General features: G+C 40.7%; 1 protein-coding gene across 7 annotated transcripts in view; it reads right to left on the bottom strand.

The window, feature by feature from the left end:
* Positions 1-2,712: 2,712 nt before the first annotated feature.
* The window catches only part of LOC103119735 (BTB/POZ domain-containing protein KCTD7), an 89,759-nt gene continuing 69,925 nt past the window's right edge, over positions 2,713-22,546 (bottom strand). For all 7 annotated transcript variants that reach the window (XM_060173145.1, XM_060173146.1, XM_060173147.1 and 4 more), the window contains 5 exons: positions 22,443-22,524; positions 20,570-20,702; positions 19,039-19,130; positions 6,493-6,749; positions 2,713-4,897 (listed from right to left, as the gene is read on the bottom strand). In XM_060173145.1, coding sequence (XP_060029128.1) covers positions 4,499-4,897; positions 6,493-6,749; positions 19,039-19,130; positions 20,570-20,702; positions 22,443-22,524 — 963 coding nt within the window. In that variant the 3' untranslated portion in view covers positions 2,713-4,498. The remainder of the gene's footprint in view (positions 4,898-6,492; positions 6,750-19,038; positions 19,131-20,569; positions 20,703-22,442; positions 22,525-22,546) is intronic.

Below are 22,546 nucleotides of genomic sequence, written 5' to 3'. Positions count from 1 at the left end.
GAGATATATGTCCAGGGGAATATTATTCTGCAATTAAAAAAATGATAGTTATGATACTGTTATGGAAATATTTGTTGCAGAAATTATCCTCAAACATGAGACCAGAGCCAGCTGCGGTGAAAAGAGAGGGGTTTTAATACACTGGTGGGTGAGAGAGCTGGATAGTTCTAGGAAGTTCTCTGCGCCCAACAAAGGCAGCACAGGCTTATACAGGACTCTGCATTCTGGTTATAGAGAATGCAGACACTGGCACACTGCAGGCACAGGATCTTCAGCCTTGGCCTTGGTGCTACTTATGGGGATCTTTTTTTTTTAAAAAAAGATTTTTAATATTTATTTATTTATTCCCTTTTGTTGTCCTTGTTTTATTGTAGTTATTATTGATGTCATTGTTTTTGGATAGGACAGAGAGAAAGGGAAGACAGAGAGGGGGAGAGAGAGACACCTGCAGACCTGCTTTACCGCCTGTGAAGTGACTCCCCTGCAGGTGGGGAGCCGGGGGCTCAAACCGGGATCCTTATGCAGGTCCTTGCGCCTTGCGCCACCCGGGCGTTACCGCCCGGCTCCGTTATGGGGGTCTTATTTCTTCTGGCGCGGCTGGATTCTTCCGTCTTGCTCAGGAATGTAGAGGGAGGAGGTACGGCAGCTGCAGTCCCTAACTTGCTATAAGGCATATTAGACATTAGGGAATCATAAGCTTATATTCATCTATTTTCCTACTTCATATTCATATTTCAGCTCAAATGTAGCCAAAGAACCGAGGCAGCCTGGAGGGCAGGGAGGTACGTTTCTTTCATCCCCCCCCCCCATTGTTGTTGTTGGATAGGGCAGAGAAATTGAGAGAAAGGTATCTCCAGACCTGCTTCACCGCTTGGGAAGCAACTCCCCCCTGCAGGTAGGGAGCTGGGGGCTTGAACTGGGATCCTTGAGCTTCCGCAGCATGTGTGCTTATTAACCCAGTGTGCTACTGCCTGGCCCCATGCTTATCTCTTGTTGGCAGGGTCTACAGCTGCAGAGACCTGTGGATCTTACTGTCTTTCTTACTGAATTTTGTATTTTTTCCCACATAAATCCCCCAACTTTTAATTATTTCAAGGAGATTTAATTCTGTTGTAGAAAAGGGTTTCGCATTTTTATTGCTAATAAGCTAGTAATGAGATCTAAAAGCCATTCTGGGGCCTGGGTGGTGATGCACCTGGTTGAGCACACAAGTTATAATGTGCAAGGACTCAGGTTTGAGCCCCCGGTCCCCACATGCAGTGGAAAGCTTTGTGAGTGGTGAAGTAGTGTTGCAGGTGTCTATCTCCCCCAACCCTATCAATTTCTGACTGTCTCTATTCAGTAAAAAGATGAAATTTTTTTTTAAAAAAAGCCATTTTGTACAGTTACTTTTTGTGACTAGTTTGGGATCTTGTCACCATTTTAGTGAAATGCAGTAAGTTGATTTATTTAAAATTTTAAAATATTTTATTTATTATTGGAGAGAGAGAGAGAAATTGAGAGGGGGAGGGGTGATAGGGAAAGAGACAGAGACACCTGCAGCTCTACTTCACCACTTATGAAGCTTTCCCCCTGCAGGCAGGGACCAGGGGCTTGAACCTGTGTTTTTGTGCATTGTGAGTGCTTATTTAAGCAGGTGCACCACTGCCTGGCCCGTTTATTTAATTTTTAATGCAGCATCAGGGAATGAGCCCAAAGTCTTACATATGTGTGACAATGCTGAGTTGCCTCACTGACCCCAATTTTTCATAATTTATTTGAGAGTAAGAGAGTAGGGAGAGAGGGAAAGAGGGAGGGGGAAAGATGGAGGGAAAGAGAGAGAGGAGAAAAGGAAAGACAGACGGAGGAAAAGACACTATAGCAAATCCTGCGAACTCCAGAGCTTTCTTTCCCAGTGCTCTCATCTGGTGCGGGGGGTCAGAACCCACAGCCTCAGTCATGGGAGGCACGTGCTGTTGGACAGGTCATCTTTCATCCCCCTAATCACAGTTTTCACAATAACTCTCTTGGGCTCTCTACATACAGGCATCACAAATACTAGCTACTACTTGTGCACTGAGCATTGCTAGTGACTGTTTTAAATTGTTTAATCCTTACAACCCTTTGAAGCAAGAACTGCTATTCTCCCCGTATCTTAGGTGAGGTATATGAAATACACATCGGATTTGCCCCAAGCTCAAAGAACGAGTAATAAGAGCCAAACTTCAAAACCAAATCCAAGACTTCCAGTTTGAGTTCATGTTCTGTTCTTAATTTTAATGGACTGTCTTGAATGTTTGTTTTCAAGTCTGATGATGGCTATGGCTTAAAAAGAAAACCCTCAAGTACAAGGATACTAATAATGTTATCTTTTTCTTAGAAATAGAACCAACAATCTAGTTGGAAGAAGGGGAAGTCATGAGGCTGTAGATAAGAACTTCTGTTCTAAAGATTTCTTCCAATCGTATTTACAAAACAAACTTTCAGTACTCTCCCTGAGAAAAAAAGCAGCTCTGCTCATGGTGTTATGCTGGTTTAAATGGGTGCTTGGTGTTACCATACATACACTAGAGCTGAGTCTGTTTCACAGCACAGCATTAGTAAAGTAAAATAAAAAAGAAAAGCAGCTTTTGCTAAAGCAAGGAAGCATACTTGTGAAATATGACTACCGGGGGTACAAAAAAAAATGATTTCAGCACCTGCTTTAAAGTAAGTAAATCAAAAGAAGCCAGCTTTTGTAGGGGCTGATATGCACATTTTATTTAACAAACATATACATTGAGTAAAAGAATTATAAATTCCCAGAATTAAGAGTGTACATACCTGGATTAGCACCTAGAATGTACATAGAAAAGGAAGAAAAAAAAAAAAAGGAGTAAGCTATTCACTCAAATCATCTGGGCTCAGGTTGCTAAAGAGTACATTCTCATGGGCTTTTGCTAGTAGTTAACTCACGTGTGGTCTTGCTGATCAGCTGTCCCAGTTAATTGCTTCATATCTTTGGTGGTTTGTGACAATGTGCATGTCAACTTGATGAGTTTATAGCTCACTTGGGAGAGGTAAAAGGTTTTTCCTTACCCTATTTTTATTCCAAAATTACTGCATGACAAAATTGGTGGTGTTTCACTAGAAAGCTACCAGAAAGGCAAAGGAAGTCTAACCAGTAGTGTCATGTAACCTTGTTCAAGAATGGTGCTCTGGGCTGGACTAGTGTTCCACTGACTCTGTTGAAATGGCCGAGTGAGAGAAGATCACAGTAGCATATGTAGATTCTGAAGAGTTTCATAAGGACTAGAAAAGGTCCCCTGCTGCCGGTGGCTGAGTCGATCTGAATGAGGTATCAGTTAACATTATACTGCACACCGAATAACACTCTGTGGTTGCATCACATTAACCACCAGGGGGATTCCCTTGCTTACAAAGTAAGTCAGTGGTTCTTAATGGGTAGCATTTGATGTCTGGAGATACTTCTTTGCATCTGCAGAGGACGCTACTAGTGTCTAGTGAGTAGAGGCCAGGGCTGCAGCTGAATCAACCCTCCACAACAGAAAGTTGTTGGGTCCCAAATGTTGTCAGTACTGAGGCCAGGAAACCCTGAAAGAGGTCCATAAAATCAAAATACACTAGGGAGGCAGAAAGGTATCCTTGTGCTTTCTGGCTATGGGAGTCCCTGCCAGCTGTCATCCACAGGGGCCTGTTCCTTCCTGGGCCAGCTCCTTGCTGTTAATGAGCTCAATAAATATTTGCCGTGTGGAGCAGAGAGGTGCAAGGACCATAGTTTAGAGTCATCAACTGACTATTCAATAGTAACTTTATGTGACCTAAAAAAAAATTAATCTGAGTCTTAATAGTGTCACAGTCTGACTATATAGGACCTCAAAGTTAGGGGTAGCATACTGTTCGAGGTGAATTCAACATTTTTAAGGGGAATATGTCTAAATACTTCCAGATTCATTTTAATGGGGCAAGTAGAAAAAGATGGTGTTAAAGGTAAACATTCAATGTACGTTCATTTTAAACTAAAAATCAGCATATGAAATGCCATGCAGGGTAGACATTCTTTTTTTTTTAAACATATTTACAATTTTACATATTTATCAATATATCATCTATCTTTACAACTATAAAATTACTTCAAACTGTAGAAGCAGTACCTTTTAATTTCCTAAAACATATATTCCTAGCATTCATCTGTCTCATCTTTTAAGAGGCAATTATCAATTATTTAGCCAAACTGAGACTATAGTGAATGCCACCAAGGAAGCATGTCAGAAAATTAAGAATAAAAAAGACTGACAAAAATTTTTACTTAAGCCATAAGTCAATGTTTTAGTAACTCAAATAAATAGTATTTTATTATTTACCAAGCTTCCCCTGCCAGGGAAAATGGAACAACCCCCATAAACTGTACCTTTAAAGATGCTCTGACATTTGTAAGCAATTAAGTTAGAGTCTGGATCCCAATCAGAAGGGCTAGCTACAAGTTAGGCCCCAGTAAATATGGCGTGTGTATATCTTATCATCCCGCATAAACTTGAGGTTGCAGTGGTGGAGGAAGTTTATCATTTTCAACATTTTCAGAGTCAATAGCTGCTAAAGATTGGTTTGGAGGTTTAATTTCAAGTGGGTATTTCTCTACAATGTCCTGGACTTCTTTTGCAATTCCATCTGTCCAATCTATTAGGTCTTTTTCAAGTTTTTTGGCTTCATTCATGATCCTTTCCTGTCGTTCATTCAGCTGTGACAGGAGATCCAAGTTCTTATACATTTGCTTCACACCCAAACATGCATCAGGAGACCAATTCTCTGATTCTTGCTTCCTGGGAGAAGTCTGGCCAGACATATACCGATCAAAATCTTCCTGACTTAAATTCAAAGACTGAGCATCTAATTTCTCAATGAAAGCCACAGCACAGCACTGGGGGATGGAGGGAGAGAGAGAGAGAAGATATCATTTACTAATATGACAAAACTGCAGATATTGAAGTAGATTTTTAAAATTCCCTTATTATGGAGAATTTAAAACAGTAAGAATAGTCTAGTGACCCTCCATGAACTTTAGTTTCAAAAATTACCAATTTATAATCAATAAAGCTTTTTAAATACTCTCATTTGAAATACATTTCTTCCTTTAAAAAAATCACTGTCATTTCATTGTCAACTCCCAGTGTCATAAACTTAATTCTCTCCTTGGTCTGCTTGAAGGTCCTCAAGTCTTGTACAGAAAGAAATAGTTGAAGAGGGACGTTCCCTATTTGTTCAATGCTTGTTGCTACAGAGTTTCCTGTGAATAAAAACTGAATGATTTCTCTCTCCTTCCCAGACTCCCGACTCCCCATGACTCGAACCTAGGTCCTTGCACATTATAACATGGGCGCTCTGGGAGTCGGGCAGTAGCACAGCAGGTTAAGCGCACATGGCACAAAGTGCAAGGACCAGCGTAAGGATACCAGTTCGAGCCCCTGGCTCCCCACATGCAGAGGAGTCACTTCACAAGCAGTGAAGCAGGTCTGCAGGTGTCTGTCTTTCTCTCCCCCTCTCTGTCTTCCCCTCTTCTCTCCATTTCTCTCTGTCCTATCCAACAATGATGACGTCAGTAACGGTAATTACAACAATAAAAAAAAAGGGCAACAAAAGGAAAAATAAACAAATATAAAAAAAGGCAAAAGGGAATAAAACTAAAACTAAATATGGAGGGCCAGGTGGTGCACATGGTTGAGTGCCCATGTTATCATTATTTTTTAATATTTATTTAAGAGATGCCTTGTAAAACAACATAAAATATTAATTCTCTTAATAAAGGAATAAAAAGAACCCAAGGCTGACTGATTCTTGGTTGAATCAATCTATGAGTGAGTGATTCTCTTTTTCATTTTTTAAAATTTGTCATCAGTAGTAGGTCACACAACTGACAAGATTACAGTGTGTAGTCCCACACCACACCCACCTCCAAAATTCTGTGTCTCCACCCTCCCACCTCCCAAAGATCGCCACCAGAGTTCGAATGAGTGACTCTCACACACAGAGCCTCACAGGGTGACAGCCAACAGCAGGGGAGACTCATCAGTATGGAGTTTTATTTAAAATTTATTAAAAAATTATTATTTATTTATTGGATAGAGACATCCAGAAATTGAGGAGGAAGGGGGAGGTAGAGAGGTAGAGAGACAGAGAGACAACTGCAGCCCTGCTTCACCACTCATAAAGCTTTTCCCCTGCAGGTGGGGCCTGAGGGCTTGAACCTGGGTCCTTGCGTATTGTGTGCACTTAACCAGGTGCGCCACCACCTGGCCCCATGGAATCTTATTTTTATGTTTTCCATAAATGTATCATAATACCTGGCCAAGTACAGAAAGGCGGGGTGCTCTGTATCATCAAGCAGTCACTCAGCTATGCTGACTCCTCAGCTTAGGAACTTATCACAAGCCTGTCAAGTTACCTGTCACACCCCCCCCCCCCCCAAGATAAATTACTTCACGGTTCTTGTCCATAACTAGGAAACTAAACACTTACCAGATTGGTGAAGTAGTAGCCATCCTCTCCAGTCATCAACCGACTTGGGTTGCAGAAGCGGGTGATATACTGGATGTTGGACTGAAGGCGTGGGGGGTTGCCCTTCAAGACAATATAGATGAGGGTGGGTAAGAAGTCGTCGGCTGAGGCTGGCTCGTTCTTAGTGATCTTGATGGCGTTGAAGATATGCTTGCTGCACTTGGTGATGCAGGCCAGCTTATCTCGAGGCACACGCTTTGAGTCCATTTCAATGATATCTGTAAGGCAGAAAAGGCACTGCTTCCAATGAGGAAATAATCACATCAATTATATCAGAATCTTTCTTTTTTAAAAAAATTTTTATTCCCTTTTGTTGCCCTTGTTGTTTTATTGTTGTAGTTATTAATGTTGTTGCTATTGGATAGGACAGAGAGAAATGGAGAGAGAAGGGGAGACAGAGAGGGAGAAGGAAGGAAAGACACCTGCAGACCTGCTTCACCGCCTGTGAAGCGACTCCCTCTGCAGGTGGGGAGCCGGGGCTGGAACCAGGATCCTTATGCTGGTTCTTGTGCTTTGTGCCACGTGCGCTTAACCTGCTGCGCTACTGCCTGACTCCCAGAATAATCTTTCTTAACCTAACAGGTTTACAGAGGTTTCCCTAAGCCTCGTTCCATTAGTTAACTTAATGTATGAAAGACAGAGTACGAGGAGTAAATATTAGTTTATACTTAAGGGACACCTGACAACGTGGCAGGTACTACAGTGTGCTCTACAAGCACACCCTTTTTTTTTTTTTTCTTTTCATCCTTCCATTAAGCAACTATTACTACTAATATTATGAGAACTGAGGTTGACATGACTTGTCCAGGATCCCACAGGACATGATGGAGTCCAACAGGAGGGCTGAGACAAGGCCTCTGTGGCTGGTGGCCTGGAAGTGACCCCATCCACAGCTAACAGCACTGGGCCACACATCAAGGTCTACACTCTTGAGCTAATCTGGATGGTTCAGGCACCATGTCCTCACGCCCTGTTTCTGTAGCCAATGCTGCTGTTTTTCTGTCTGTCTCTATATCCCCCTCTCCCTGCCTCTGGTCCATAGGCAATAAACCTCACACACATTCTGCTATGCCCTCTGAGTTAGCCTTTTCTTTTTTCAATATCCAAATCTTCCTTTATCAACTTATGAGGTAGGATTCATGCAGCACTGAAATTAGAGAGAAGAGAAAATTCAGGAACAGAAAACCAACCAAAAGCCCTGGAAAGTTTCCAAATAAAGTCGAGCTAGCTTCAATACTGGCAAACCCCTGAGAGAGGCCTTGCAGCTAACTAGTGTAGACAGCAGGCTATCAAAAGCCCACTTGCTGAGCTGCCCAGAGCTGACATGATGTCTGAAGGGGAAAAGGCTGTTGTGTATTGTGTGGCTGACCTCACAGACAGCTGGGCCCACAGTGTGAGTGTGGGGGTGCTCAGGAAACACCAGCAGGACTGCTAGAGTTAGCAGAGCCCGCAGAGAAGCAGTTGCCAATGCAATTTGTTTGGCTGTCACTACCAGCCTTCCCGTTGGCCCTAGAGGTGGCATCAAAAGCACAGGATGAAATAAGCAGGCCAGGGGAGGGACTCTGGTTGGAGCAATGCCTGCCTCAGTGTAAGGTGTTACTTCCTGGCCTCTTCACCTGTGTCTTCTCAAAAGCTGCTTGAAAAACACAGTATTCTTAAAAGTATATTTGTAATATTTTATTTTAACTAGTTGTTCTGTTTAAATTGGATAAATACATTGGGAAAAATAATTGAAACTTTGAAGGTTAATTTTTCCACTTTGTAAAGGATCACCAATTAGCCTACAACTGTGCTTTTATCAGAGGGTGAAATGTCAACACCCAGCAAGGGAAAAAAAGAAGAGCTGGGTCACTTTAAATTACCAGTGGCTCAGGGGTGGCGGTGGTGCACATGATAGAAGGCAAACAGTATTACGCAGGACTTGGGTTCAAGCCCCTGTCCACACTTGCAGGAGGTGGCAGCAAAACTTCATGAGCAGTAAGGCAGTGCTGCAGTCCCTATTTTCCCCTGTCTCTATTACATTAAAAAAAAAAAAAGGAAAGAAAAAAGGAGAAGAATGGCCAAAAGAGGAATAGGTTCATCCTGTAGGAACCAAGCAAGAGAAAAACCCTGGTGGCAATAAAATAGAATAAAGGGGCCGGGTGGTAGTGCACACAGCGCAAAGCACAAGGATCCGTGTAAGAAGCCTGGTTCGAGCCCCCGGCTCCCCACCTGCAGGGGAGTCCCTTCACAAGCGGTGAAGCAGGTCTGCAGGTGTCTGTCTTTCTCTCCCCCTCTCTGTCTTTCCCTCCTTTCTCCATTTCTCTGTCCTATCCATCATCAACAACAGCAGCAACAACAACAACAAAATAGGAAAAAATGGTCATCAGGAGCAGTGGATTTGTAGTACAGGCACTGAGTCCAAGGAATAACCCTGGAGGCAAATAAAATAAAATAAAATTCAAGTGGCTAGGGCAAAAATTGTCTTGAGGTCCTAATGTCACTGGAAATAAAAGTGGATGTGTGAGAAAAAAAAAATGAATGTATATAATGAGAATAAAAGAACTGTGTTTTCTGGATACATAAGGAAAAGAAACTTGAGTGGATGTGTTATTATTAGTTATTGCCATTTTATTGCAGGGGTCGTTTCCCACCTCCCTGTAACAGGTATTGCAGAACACCCCCTCAAGTTTGGTCCTTTTCCATCACCACAAACTAGGACCCCAAAGCCCTCCCTTCCCCTCCTTCTTCAGCCTTTCTGTATTCTCATGGTAGCTTATTTGGTGTAGTTGGCTTTACTACATAGGGCCTCCCTCTCCTGAATTAACTGTACTTTCTCCTCCTGCATATACAGTGTACGACCCAAGTCCTCAGTTTCACTGTTTAATCAACTCACCTACATTGGAAGCTGTTTTGTCTTTTAGTTATCAATTAAGGGCACACCGATGAGTTTCAAACCACTTGGAGGTGGTGAGCAGAACGCATCAGAATGGAACTCTTCTCACAACTGGACCCACTATTCAGTGGTGTCCTCCCCTAGCGACATGGTGGAAATCACTTTCCTTGTGCATGTTAGCTGCTGGGGTCTCCAATCCTAGTCTCGGCTGCAGCCTCTACTGGCACTGCTAAAGAGTTGACTGGCTCTCAGCCCTGAGGTCAGCTCCTTAGGAAATTCTCCCATGACCGTCAACCCCAGATAATGTGTGGGAGGGATAGGCGTGCTGGTAGCGCAAAGGTCTTATCTCAATTTAAGTAATGTTTTTTATTCCTATATAACACATCCATTGTGTGAACTATACTTTTTTTTTTGCTTATCTTATTGTTAAATTCCTTTAATCTGTTAATTCTGGGTTGTAATTACTGCTATCATGTCTCAGACTATTTTTCTTTTTTTATTTAGACAAAACTTCTTACAAAGGACTTGAGGGAAAGGTTGTTCTTTTTGTTTGACAATTATTATTTTTTCTTTTCTTCTTTTTTTACACACACACACACAGAGAGAGAGTGAGAGAGAAAGAGAGAAAGAGCCCACAGCACTAAAGGTTCCTGTAATGTGGTGGGGGCTGGGATTGAACCTGGGTTGTGTGCATGGCAAACAGTGCACTATCCAAGTGAGTTATTTTGCCAGCCCAGTCTGATAATTATTACTTTTATTTACCCTAGTTCATCTTCTGCCCTTCATTGTTGATTTTTATTGTCAAACTTTTAAATATTTTCTCATTAATGTTTATTCTTTAAAAATTTTAAAGTTTTTAGTTATTTATTTTTATTATTGGATAGACAGAATTTGAGAGGGGAGGGGGGAATAGAGAAGAAGAGAGATAGGGAGACACCAGCAGCCCTGCTTCACCACTTGTGAAGCTTTCTCCCTGCAGGTGGGGACTAGGAGCTTGAATCCTGGTATGTGTACTTAATATGTGCACTTAACCAGGCGCACCACCACCTGGTCCCTTAATTTTTATTCTTTTGTAAATTCTAAAGTTGGATGAGGGAGACAGCATAATGGCTATGCAAAAAAACTTTTATGTATGTCTGAGGCTCCAAAGTCCCAAGTTCAATCCCTCATACCACACCATAACCCAGAGCTAAACAATACTGGGGGGTGGGGAGAGTGGAGTTGGCAATGGTGCACCTGGTTAAGTACACGTTACCATGCATAAAGACCTGGGTTCAAGTCCTCATCCCCACTTGAATTGGGGGAAGCTTCATAAATAGTGAAGCAAGTACTTCAGGTGTTTCTCTCTCCCTCCCCTTTGAATTTCAAAACAAAACAAAATACTTTTTTAAAAAAAATTTAAATATTTATTTTTCCCTTTTGTTGCCCTTGTTGTTGGACAGGACAGAGAGAAATGGAGAGAGGAGGGGAAGACAGAGAAAGGGAGAGAAAGATAGACACCTGCAGATCTGCTTCACCACCTGTGAAGGGAACCCCCTGGAGGTGGGGAGCCGGGGGCTCGAACCGTCATCCTTGTGCTGGTCCTTGTGCTTCGCGCCACGTGCACTTAACCCACTGCGCTACCGCCTGACTTCCAAAATACTTTTTATCTAGATCCACGTGAGACTATCACTGCCAAGGTGCAGGGCCAGGAAAATAAGAGAGAAAAGAATGGAAGAAAGCTAAAGGAGTGGGGGAAAGGCCCAAGGGATTAATCCCATGCTCTTCATCATGCACCCTGCCTTACAGCCTCCACAGGCAAGTTTTCTTTCAGACACCACAGGCAGTGTGCCATGATTTGACTGTCCAGGTGCCTAAACTAGAAGGAATGAGAGGAAAGGTTAAAAAAAAACAACAAGCAACTCAACTCTCCCTTGCTTGATTAGAACTTCCAGTGACGATGTTCCTCTCCAGTTTTCCTGCTATCATTTGCTTTTCAGAATCCTCAGATAATTGTTCTGTGTTTTCTGTCTAGAGCTATCACTTGGAAAGATACAGCTGAGTGTGTACTGTACTTCTATTCTCAGCAGATTGTAAGACATATCTTTTTTTTTTTTTTTTTTTTTTTTGTGCTTCCAGGGTTATTGCTGGGGCTTGGTGCTGGCACTATTAATCCACTGCCCCTGGCAATCATTTTTTCCATTTTATTGGATAGGACAGAAATAAACCGAGAGAGAAGGGAAAGAGGGAGAGGAGAAAGAGAAACACCTGCAGACCTGCTTCACTGCTTGTGAAGGGACCCTCCTGCAGGGAGGGAGCCAGGGCTCGAACTGGGATCCTTGTGCGGGGTCCTTGCACTTCATACTATGTGTGTTTTACCCAGTGTGCCACCACCTGGCATATCTTTAAAGGGAGCTTGAAAATGAAATAAACTACAGGTCATGACTTTTCCATCTTGGCACTTCTGACAGTTTGGGAAGGACAATTTTTTGTTGACATGGGCATTGCAGAATGTTTAGTGGCATCCCCATTTATATGACATACAGCAATGCCTCGAGGCGAAGCCAAATGCCCCTACAGGGTAAAGGGAGGTGGGGTAGGAAGCTGACACCTGGCTGAGGATCACTGCTCTGTGCAGGTGGCTCCTAAAGCTGAGCCAAACTGTGCAAGTGGGTCCAGTGAGAAAGAAAAGCATTCACCAGTCAGTGTCCACAGGCCTTTCCAGCTTCCTCACACCCACACTCTTTATGTCAAGGCAAAGGTTTATCTGACCTCGTGTCTTCCCAAAGGCAGTATTCTCTTCCTTCAGTAATCCTGCAGATGGCAGTGGCACGCCTTGTTGAGCAGACACGTTACCTATTCAAGGACCCAGGTTCAAGCCCTAGTTCTTACCTGCAAGTGAAAAGCTTCACAAACCATGTAGAAGTGCTGCAGGTGTCTCTGTCTCTCTCCTCTATCTTTCCCTTCCCTCTCAATTACTCTCTGTCCTATCAAATTAAATAAAGTTCTTTTAAAAACTGTAATTCTAGGGCTGGGGAGACAGCAAAATGGTTATGCAAAGAGATTTTCATGCCTAAGGCTCCAAGGTCCCAGGTTCAATCTCCAGCACCATATGCCACAGCTGAGCAGTGTTCTGGTCTCTCTCTATCCTCTCTCATTAGAATAAATAAATAAAATGTTTTTAAAAAGTAATTCTAAGAAGAGAAAACACAAGTAGAACCTGAATTGGATTTGGCATGTTGCACCAAAGTAAAAGTCTCTGGGGTGGGTACGGAGGAGAGTACAGGTCCAAAAAGGATGACAGAGGACCTAGTGGGGGTTGTATTGTTATACAGAAAACTGGGAAATGTTATGCATGTACAAACTATTATATTTACTGTTGAATGTAAAACATTAATTCCCCAATAAATTAAAAAAAAAAAGTAAATTTAAATAGTATTATAACTGAACCTCATTACTGAGGGCCAGGAAGGTGGTTACAGCAGAATACATGTCTTACATATGCAGTGCCTCAAGTTTGAATGGCAGCACCACGTAAAAATAAAGGCAAAAATAAAACAACATAAATGGTAAAATGGGGGGCCTGGTGGTGGCACACCTGGTTAAGTGAACACATTACAGTGTTCGAGGACCCAGGTTCAAGCCCCTGGTCCCCACCTGCAGGGGGAAAGCTTCATGAGTGATGAAGCAGGGCTGCAGGTATCTCCTACCTCTTTCCCTCATTATCTCCCCTCCTGTCTCAATTTCTCTGTCTCCATCCAATAATAAATAAAGAGAAAAACAAATGGTAAACTGGTGCTTTTGTCTCTTGCTCATTAAAAAAAGGAAAAGAAAAAAGAAAAAGAAAAACTCAATTATTCCCCTAATCATTATTGTTCCTCCTTTTTAAAAAAAAAAAAAAAACACTTCTTTTTTTTTTTTAAATCAGAGCATTGCTCAGCTCTAGTTTATGGTGGTAACGGGGAATTAAACCTGGGCTTTTGGACTTTTTACATCACCATTATGCTATCTTCTCCAACCTTCTGTTCTCATTTGATAGCCTCCTTCTCAGACCAGAAAATCAGTCCTTTACCCTATAAGAACCTAATCTACCTGAGATAAGCTGACAGGCAGTATTTCCTTCCTGGTCCCGATATTCACTAAGCACAATCATGTTTTGCTACATTACTCACAACCTACACCTCAGCTTAGCACTGATGATTAGGTAGCACTGGTGACTATCCAAACATTCACTACCATGAACCATAGAAGATGAGAGTCCAGAAAGCTTAGAGACTCCTTTATTACCAACAACTAGTCATATAAAGACCGTCTTGGCTGAGATCAAATTAGTTTTTGATATTCAAGGCTGGTGGCTTCTAAATTTGGTAAGGAAAGGGTTCTCCTATGGAACAAGGCACTGTGTGTGTGTGTGTGTGTGTGTGTGTGTGTGTGTGTGTGTGTGTGTGTGTGTGTGTGTGTGTTTGATTAAAAGGTAAAACATAGTGATTTGCCACTTGCTAAGGATTTTAAAGAACCAAGATTGTGTAGAATTGTACCTCTCTTATCCTATGGTCTTGTCAGTGTTTCCATTTTATAAATTAAAAAAAAATTTTTTTAAATGAAGAACTAAGATTTAAAAAAATGTTTTTCCCCTGGAGGTGAGACAGTGGTTCATTGGTAAAGTACCTGCCTGACAAGCCTGGGGCTCAGGGTTCAATCCACAGCACCACATGGCAGTAGCAAGGAGAACTCCATGGACTCCTTATTATCTGTCTGTCTGTCTGTCTGTCTGTATCATTACATTGGGCCAGGTAGATGCACATGCATGGAACCGTAGACTCAATCTCTCATTAAGAGTGTGTGTGGGCCTAGATGGCTTTACTAATGAATTCTATATGACTTTCAATGAAGAACTAACACTGATACCAAACTATTCTAGAAAAATTGAAGGAGGGCAAACATGACCAAGCACATTCTATGAGGCGAACATCACTTTGATCCCCAAAGCAGAAAAGGACTCTACCAGGAAAGAAAATTATAGACCTATATCCCTGATAAACATTGATGTAAAGATCCTGAAAAAGACCTTGGCAAATAAAATCCAACCACATATCAAGAGAATAATGTACCAAAAACAAGTGGGAGTCATCCCTGGGAAACAGGAATGGTTCAACATCTGCAAGTCAATCAATGTAATCCATCACATCAACAAAAAGATAAGAATTACATGGTTGTATCAATCGATGGAGAAAAGATATTTAACAAGATCTAATACCCATTTATGATAAAGATCCTCCAGAAACTGGGAATAGAAGGGCCATTCCTCAACATAATAAAGACCATTTATGATAAACCTACAGCTAACAACATTCTCAATGGGGAAAAGCTTTTTGCCCCTAAAATAGGGAAACAGACAAGGATGTCCACTATCTCCACTGTTAATTCAACATAGTTCTCGAGGTTCTCACCACCATAATCAGACAAGAAAGAGATATCAAAGGCAAGCAGATTGCAAAAGAAGAAATCAAAGTATCACTATTTGCTGATGGCATATTATACAGTAAAGTAGCAGGATACAAAATAAATACACATAAATTGGTGGCATTTCTTTAAACAAACAAGAAATCAGAGGAAAGGGAAATAAAAGACTTGATCCCACATACAATGAACCCAAAAAGATAAAACACCTTGGGGTGAATCAACTATAAGACATTGCTAAAAGATATAGAGAAGGATACACAGAAGTGGAAGAACATTCTCTGTTCTTGTATTGGGAGAAAAAAATTATAAAAATGGCCATTCTACCAAAAGCAATCTACAGTTTTCAATCCCTGTAAAAATCCCAATGGCATTTTCCAAACAAATCTAACAGCTTGTTCAAAAATTTTGGGGAAACCACAAAAGGCCATGAATTGCCAAAGCACTTCTGAGAAAAAAGGAAAATATAGAGGTATCACACTTCCCAACTTCAGCTTATACTACAAAGCAATAGTAATCAAAACAGCATGGTATTGGGATAAAAATGGACACTTGGATCAATGGAGTAGAATCAAAAGCCCAGAAATGAGCCCACACATATACAATCACCTAAAATATGACAAAGGGGCAAAAACTATTTAATGGGGTAGAGTAGGTCTCTTCAACAAATGGTGCTGGGAAAACTGGACAGCCAATATAGAAAAATGAATATAGACCACCACCTAGCACCTTATACTAAGGTCAAATCAAAATGGATTAAAGATCTAGATATTAGACCAGAAACTCTTAAAATTTATAGAAGAGGGAGTTGGGCGGTAGCGCAGCGGGTTAAGCGCAGGTGGCGCTAAGCACAAGGACCAGCGGAAGGATCCCAGTTCGAGCCCCCGGCTCTCCACCTGCAGGGGAGTCACTTCACAGGCGGTGAAGCAGGTCTGCAGGTGTCTGTCTTTCTCTCCCCCCCTCTGTCTTCCCCTCCTCTCTCCATTTCTCTCTGTCCTATCCAACAACAATGACATCAATAATAACTACAACAATAAAACAACAAGGGCAACAAAAGGAATAAATAAATAAATAAAAATTTTAAAAAAATTTATAGAAGAAAATGTCAATGACACTTTGCAGGACCTTCACATCAAAAATGAATTTGGAGACTCAACTCTCTGGGCATGGAAAATGAAGACAAGAGTAAATAGATGAGATTACATGAAACTAAAAAGCAAACTACACAAAGATAACCAGACAACCCAGTAAATGGGAGAAGACATTTGCATACCACACATCAGACTGGTATCAAACATCTATACAGAATTGGTACAGATTCTACAAAAGAAGCAAAAATAACCCAATAAAAAAGTGGGCCAAAGAACTGAACAGTTTTCTTTTCTTTTCTTCTTATTTTTTAAGACACTATTCCTGAGAGAGATAGGAGGAGAGAAAGAACCAGACATCACTCTAGTACTGTGCTGCCGAGGATCGAACTTGAGACCTCATAGTTAAGAATCCACTTTATCCACTGTGCCACCTCCCAGACCACAGACAGTTTTCTAAAGAAGAGATACACATGCCCCACAGACACATTAAGAATGCTCCACTTCACATATCATTAGAAAAAAGCAAATTAGAACTACCACTTCACAACTGAATGGCTTACACATCAACAAACTGGGAAATGACAGGTGTTGGAGAGGCCGTGGAGAAAAAAGAACTCTGTTACACTGCTGGTGGGAATTCAAACTGATGCAGCACCTTTGGAAGACTGTATGGACAGTCCTTAAACAATAAAAGTGGAATTACCTTATGATACAGTGATACCACTCTTAGGTAATTACCCAAAGGACATTCAAACACTAATTTGAAGGGACATAGCTGCATTATTCAAAACAGCCAAAGAATGGAAGCAGCCTAAATGCCCATCATTAGATGACTGGCTAAAGAAGTTATGAGATATATATTCCATGGGATACGACTCTGCAATCAAAAAGATGACATGTTGTCCTTTGGGACAAAATGGATGGATCTGGAGGTAATTGTATTTAGGGAAAAAAGTGAAGAGATGGAAGACAACTACCAGATGGTTTCAACTCATATGTAGAATCTAGAAGCTGATTCACATGAACTTACCCAAAAAACAAACAACAACAAACAAAAGAACAGAAGCTGTTTCTAGGACTTGTGAGAACTATGGTTATCTTTTGGAGGTAGGAGGGAAACAGAACTTTGGTGGTGGGTGTGGTGTGGAACTATACATTGTAATCTTACAATCTTATACAATTAAGAACAAATAAAAAGTGTGTGTGTGTGTGTGTGTGTGTACATACACATTTTCTACATTTAAGATTTAAGACTTTTTTCCTTCTGGCCTCAGAGAAAAAAAATATCAGGTAGACTTCAGGCACCCCTCAACCTCCTCCAGTGGGAATTTGATTATGCTTTCATTCCACCCTACATGGGTGAAATGCAATCTGCTTTAATTCCTGTGATAATCTCTGTCAGTTTAACTGTCTTAAAATCTTTGTTCACTATATATTCAATATTCCCTAAAGCAGATATCACCATCTTTGATGCTCCAAATGCAAGGATATTTTTTTGGGGGGAGAGGGCTGCAATTGAACCAAGAAGAAAAAGAACAACTATTTTCCCATGAATTTTTTTTTTTCCTGGAGAAAAACATCAGCTGAAATGGAGAAACAAATATCAATTTGTTTATCAACAAAACTGATAGTGCAGACTAGTCACAGCTAAGTCACATTTAAGACCACTGTTATCAAGTGTCCTGATTTTTTCTATACTTGGATAATTTACATTAGGAAGAATGTGATTATGTAACCTTTGGTTCTCACAGAAGATGACTGTCTTTGCATAGATTTGTAAGATGAGAGGACCAAGATAAGAGTAAGAAGGCTTATATTTTCAACTCAAAAGATCTCTTGAAGCTCTGCTTCACATCTTAAGGGAAAAGTTTCACTTCTCAAATTATATTAATGAACTGTTGAATGTACTGAAATAATCTCTTTTAGTTCTATTTTTAAGTAAACATGGTCTAGCACATATAATGGCTGGTTTTCCAAGGTCTTTCTTGTGACTTTTCAGGAAAAAAAGTTGTCAACAAATTTCAATGAAGTACTTTTTTTTTTCTAACATAATTTTTATTTCCTCAGATCCCCTGTGAAGTACTTTTAAGTAGGTCAATTAGACTTTCCCTCCACAACTTACATGGGGAATTACAGAGAAAACTTCACTTAAGAACAAGTTAAAGTACAAAGATATATAAAAAGAAGCAGAACCTGAGAAAATGGAAGAATTAATGTTAACAGCAGTTAACCCAACCTTAGAAGGGTCTTAGAGTTTTCTGCAACTTCAGTCTTTGCTTCTTAAAAACAAAACAAGCCTTCTAAATGGTCTGCCTCCAACACAGTTAACATTAGCAGGTCACTTTCCTTTCTAGTAAACTTTCAGAACTACCTCTAAATGAGCAAATCTCGCCAAATTCTCTACTTAATTGAGGGGAAGCTGGCCAAAGTTGAATGCATTTTCCATTAGTAGTTGTTTTAATTTTTCTGTATTATATTTCTACCTCAATAATTTCCTTCTTCCTTAAAAAGATTTTTTTGAACATAGTTTTTTTTTTTTTTAATTTAAAAGTTATTTTAATTCCCTCCCCCCTTGTGGTCCAGGAGGTGGCACAGTGGATAAAGCATCAGACTCTGAAGCATGAGGTCCTGAGTTCAATCCCTGGCAGTACATGTACCAGAGTAATGTCTGGTTCTTTCTCTCTCTCTCTCTCTCTCTCTCTCTCTCTCTCTCTCCCCTTCTCTCTTCATGAATAAATAAATAAAATCTTTAAAAAAAAAATTCCCTCCCCTCCTGGGACTTGGAAAAGCAAAACCAAACTGACCTGAAAGCAAATGAGTTTTAAGACATCAACCCTAGCTATACTGGACCTTAGTTCAGGTCACTGTCTAAGAAATAAGAGACCTTAGTCACAAAGTGAAGGGGGAAAACAGTTTATCTGATACTTTGAGTGCTCCTAGTTTAAAAAATTAATACTCTTAAACACATTACAATATATCTTAAGTCTGAATCTTACAAATATTTTACTGTCTTTATGCTCACTAAAAAAGTAAGGATTTATGGGAGTAAAATGTTTACTTCAAAGGAAAAGCATTCAGATGTGAAAGTTCTGTTTCACTAACCTGTAATTGCTTTCACCACCATATCAGACACTTCTGAAATTTCTTCATTAACAGGGACACAGAGCATCTGAGGTGTAACCCAGTGCAGGGCTCTACAAAGAGAGAAAGAGAGAGTGAAAAAAATTTTTTTTCTAAGAATAGACTGCACTAATTTCCTCTAGTTAATGGAAAATATGGGGCACCGCTAACTAATCAGACAAACCTAGGGACAACTTCATACCCTGCACATACTAGAAGCACAGGTGATGTGCCCAAGTTCCTAAAATACTAGAGTGAGGTTTCTCTTCTGGATTGATCTCAAGAAAAGTAGCAAACAGTTTTACTGGCTAAAATGAGATTATACTGAAACTGAAAAGCACCTGGAATTTGAGAAGAGAGACCTGAGAAGAATGTGCTGCCCTGACGTCCTTAGGCTCTGCTCTGACTTCCAAGAAACATGGAAGCCTGTGGAGGAGGTCAACAAGAATGTGTTTCCTTAGTGTAAATCAGTCAGTTTCTTAGCCATAACCTAACTTCACCCCCAGAGACTCTACCGCTGACGTAATGCTTTCACCATTCTTCTTCCTTCTAACCTCTGATCCCATTTTCCCACGATCAATCTTTTCTTCTTGTGTGACACCATCCAATACAGATCTGCCAGTCTGAGAACTTCATTTGGAATTCCTTAGCCTATTTCTCCAGAAACACTTCTTCGTGGTCAGTTCGGAAGCTACTCCCACATCTTAGAGGGCCTATTTCTTAGGCGTTTCACTGAGATTACAACTCAGAGCACCCACTCTACTGACTAAGGTAGATGCTATATTCTCAATCCAGTGCTGATTGAAAGATAAACAACCCAAAAGAGATGAGTAAATATCCCAGTTGCCTTGACAGAAGTATTCATAGCTTCCTGCCTTATAGAGCAGTAAAAATAAAATGAGAAAATAATGAAATTTCCTCTTGTTCTTTGGAAAATTTTGAGATTTGAAATAATCTCAAATATGATTCTTATCAAAAGCAATTTAGAGACAGATAAATAAGATGATGGATTAAGCCCTTGCTTCCTATTAATGTATCATATTCCTTTAACACCACACACAAAACAAACAAAAAACAACTTTTATACTAGGGACCACAGGTACCCCAGTTGCTATTTGCTACCAAGGTTTAAAATGCAAGTGCTATGTTCCTCCATATTTTTCTTTTTTTAAGAAAATATTTTATTTTATTTATTTTTAAATATTTATTTATTCCCTTTTGTTGTCATTACTGTTTTATTGTTGTAGTTATTATTCATGTTGTTGGATAGGACAGAGAGAAATGGAGAGAGGAGGGGAAGACAGAGAGGGGGAGAGAAAGAGAGACACTGCAGACCTACTTCACCACTTGTGAAGTGACTCCCTGGCAGGTGGGGAGCCGGGGGCTCGAACCAGGATCCTTACACCAGTCCTTGCGCTTTGCGCCACGTGTGTTTAACCCACTGTACTACCGCCCGACTCCACATTTTTTCAATAGTGTGTAGTAAACACAAGAACAAAGCAGAATCAACTACCTGATTCTTTTTTGAATAGCAAGATCTTTCTTCTCATCGTCAGTAGTTTCTGGACAGAACACATATTTATAAAGCCGAGTCATAATGTACTTTTCAATTTGATCCATTATCTTCTCAACTCTTTCTGAAGGCACTGAAATACCCAACAAGATAAAGCAGCTTGAGACATATGGATATTTTTAATTAACAGTATGTTCTCAAATTTATTAGGAATACATAGCATACTCAAAAACAAAATTGTGACATGTCACATTAAAAAACACCCTTTTGGACCAGGGAGGTAGCTTAGTGGTACAGCATTTGTCTTATATGTGTGAGGTCCTGGGTTTAATCTCTGGCACCTCATAAAAACAAGAAGGAAAAGAACCTTACAGAACCTCATAAAATGGGAAAGCAATGCTTTAGTGTATCCACATTAAGCAAATACTCTTTAAGGAGGTCAGGTACACCTAGTTGAGCACACACATTACAATGTGCAAGGAATTGGGTTCAAGCCCCTGGTCCCTAGCTGGAGAGGGGAAGTTTCACAAGCAGTGAAATAATGCTGTAGGTATCTCTCTCCCTCTCTATCTCCTTCTCTTTCAAGTTCTGTATCTAATAATAATTATAATAATAAATACTCTTTAAAAATTACCTTATGACTGGGAAGAGGAATAGCTTACTGGGTGGGGTGCCTGTCTTGCCATGACCATGGCCAGGTTATAGTCCCAGTACAGAGGGAGTGTCATACCATCAGGTATCTATCTCTCTTTTTCTTCCTCTTCTGTCTATCTGAATAGACACAATTTCTACTAGGAGCAGTGAAATTATGCATGCATAAGAACCTGACTCATAAAAAAAAAATACTTCAAACTTTTGGGACAGCATTTTACAAAATCCCCACTTCTAGTTTAGGCTATGTTGGCAGTACCTCAGGTGTACTCCCAGAAGATGGGAAGACCTCAGCATGGGTCACTATTGTTACACTAGGGAAGCACCTGAAATTCCCCCAAACTGATGAGTACTAGCAAGACACATGCTTTCGTTTTTCTAAAGTTTACTATGGAATCTTACAGATCTGACCGAGGTACACATTAAGGGGCAGAATTCTCAAGTATGCATGTACCGTAGAATGCAAAAGTCACTGAAAGTCAAATTCAGTGAAAATCTCTAAAAACACAGGCATTAAAAAAGTGATTCTCAAATCCCACTCCACACCCCTCAACTCACCTATGGAATACATAATTATGAGCAGTCAGTCACCAAAACAGTGATTTTTAAGATGGGGAAGGTTCATTTAGAAGTCTCTTATGGGGGCCAAGAGGGTGGTTCACCCAGTAGAGCACACACATTACCATGCCCAAGGACCTGGGTTCAAGCCCCCAGTCCTCACCTGCAAAGGAGAAGCTTCACAAGTGGTGGAGCAGGGCTGCAAGTATCTTCCCTCTCCCTCCCTCTTTCTCTGTGTCCATCACCTCTATTAAAAAGAAAGAGAAGGAAGGAAGGAGGAAAGGAAGGAAGGAAGGTAGGGTAGGAGGGAAATGGCAACCAGGAATGGTGGAGCCATATAAGTGCTGAACTCCAGGGAGGGGAAAAAAAAAGGTTTCCCATGGTTTTTTTTTTTTTTTTTTTTTTAATTCATTCTGGCCCTTTATGGGTTGGAGTTGTGAAATGTTGCTCAATTAATTTTGATTGCTCTGATCACTTCGGAATGAAATATATGATGGCGCTGCTAAGTATGCTGACCAGGTACCAGAGTGTCAGAATACAAGATTATTAGATGGAGTGAGCCAACCAAGAGGTCATCAGAGGAAGAGAAAAATCACCAAGAAACTCAACAGCCAGACTTTGCAACTACCTACAACCCCATGATGGCTAACTTTCAAAGCATTACCTTTTCCACGAGTCTGCATTCTTTCAGCCACATTCTGGTAAAAATCCTGAGTACACTCCGACTGTTCCTCAATGCTTAACTCCTAAATAAAAAGGACAAAGAGG

This window comes from Erinaceus europaeus, chromosome 15, assembly GCF_950295315.1.
Source record: "Erinaceus europaeus chromosome 15, mEriEur2.1, whole genome shotgun sequence".
Classification (NCBI taxonomy): domain Eukaryota; kingdom Metazoa; phylum Chordata; class Mammalia; order Eulipotyphla; family Erinaceidae; genus Erinaceus; species Erinaceus europaeus.
This window is presented reverse-complemented; position numbering and strand designations above follow the sequence as displayed.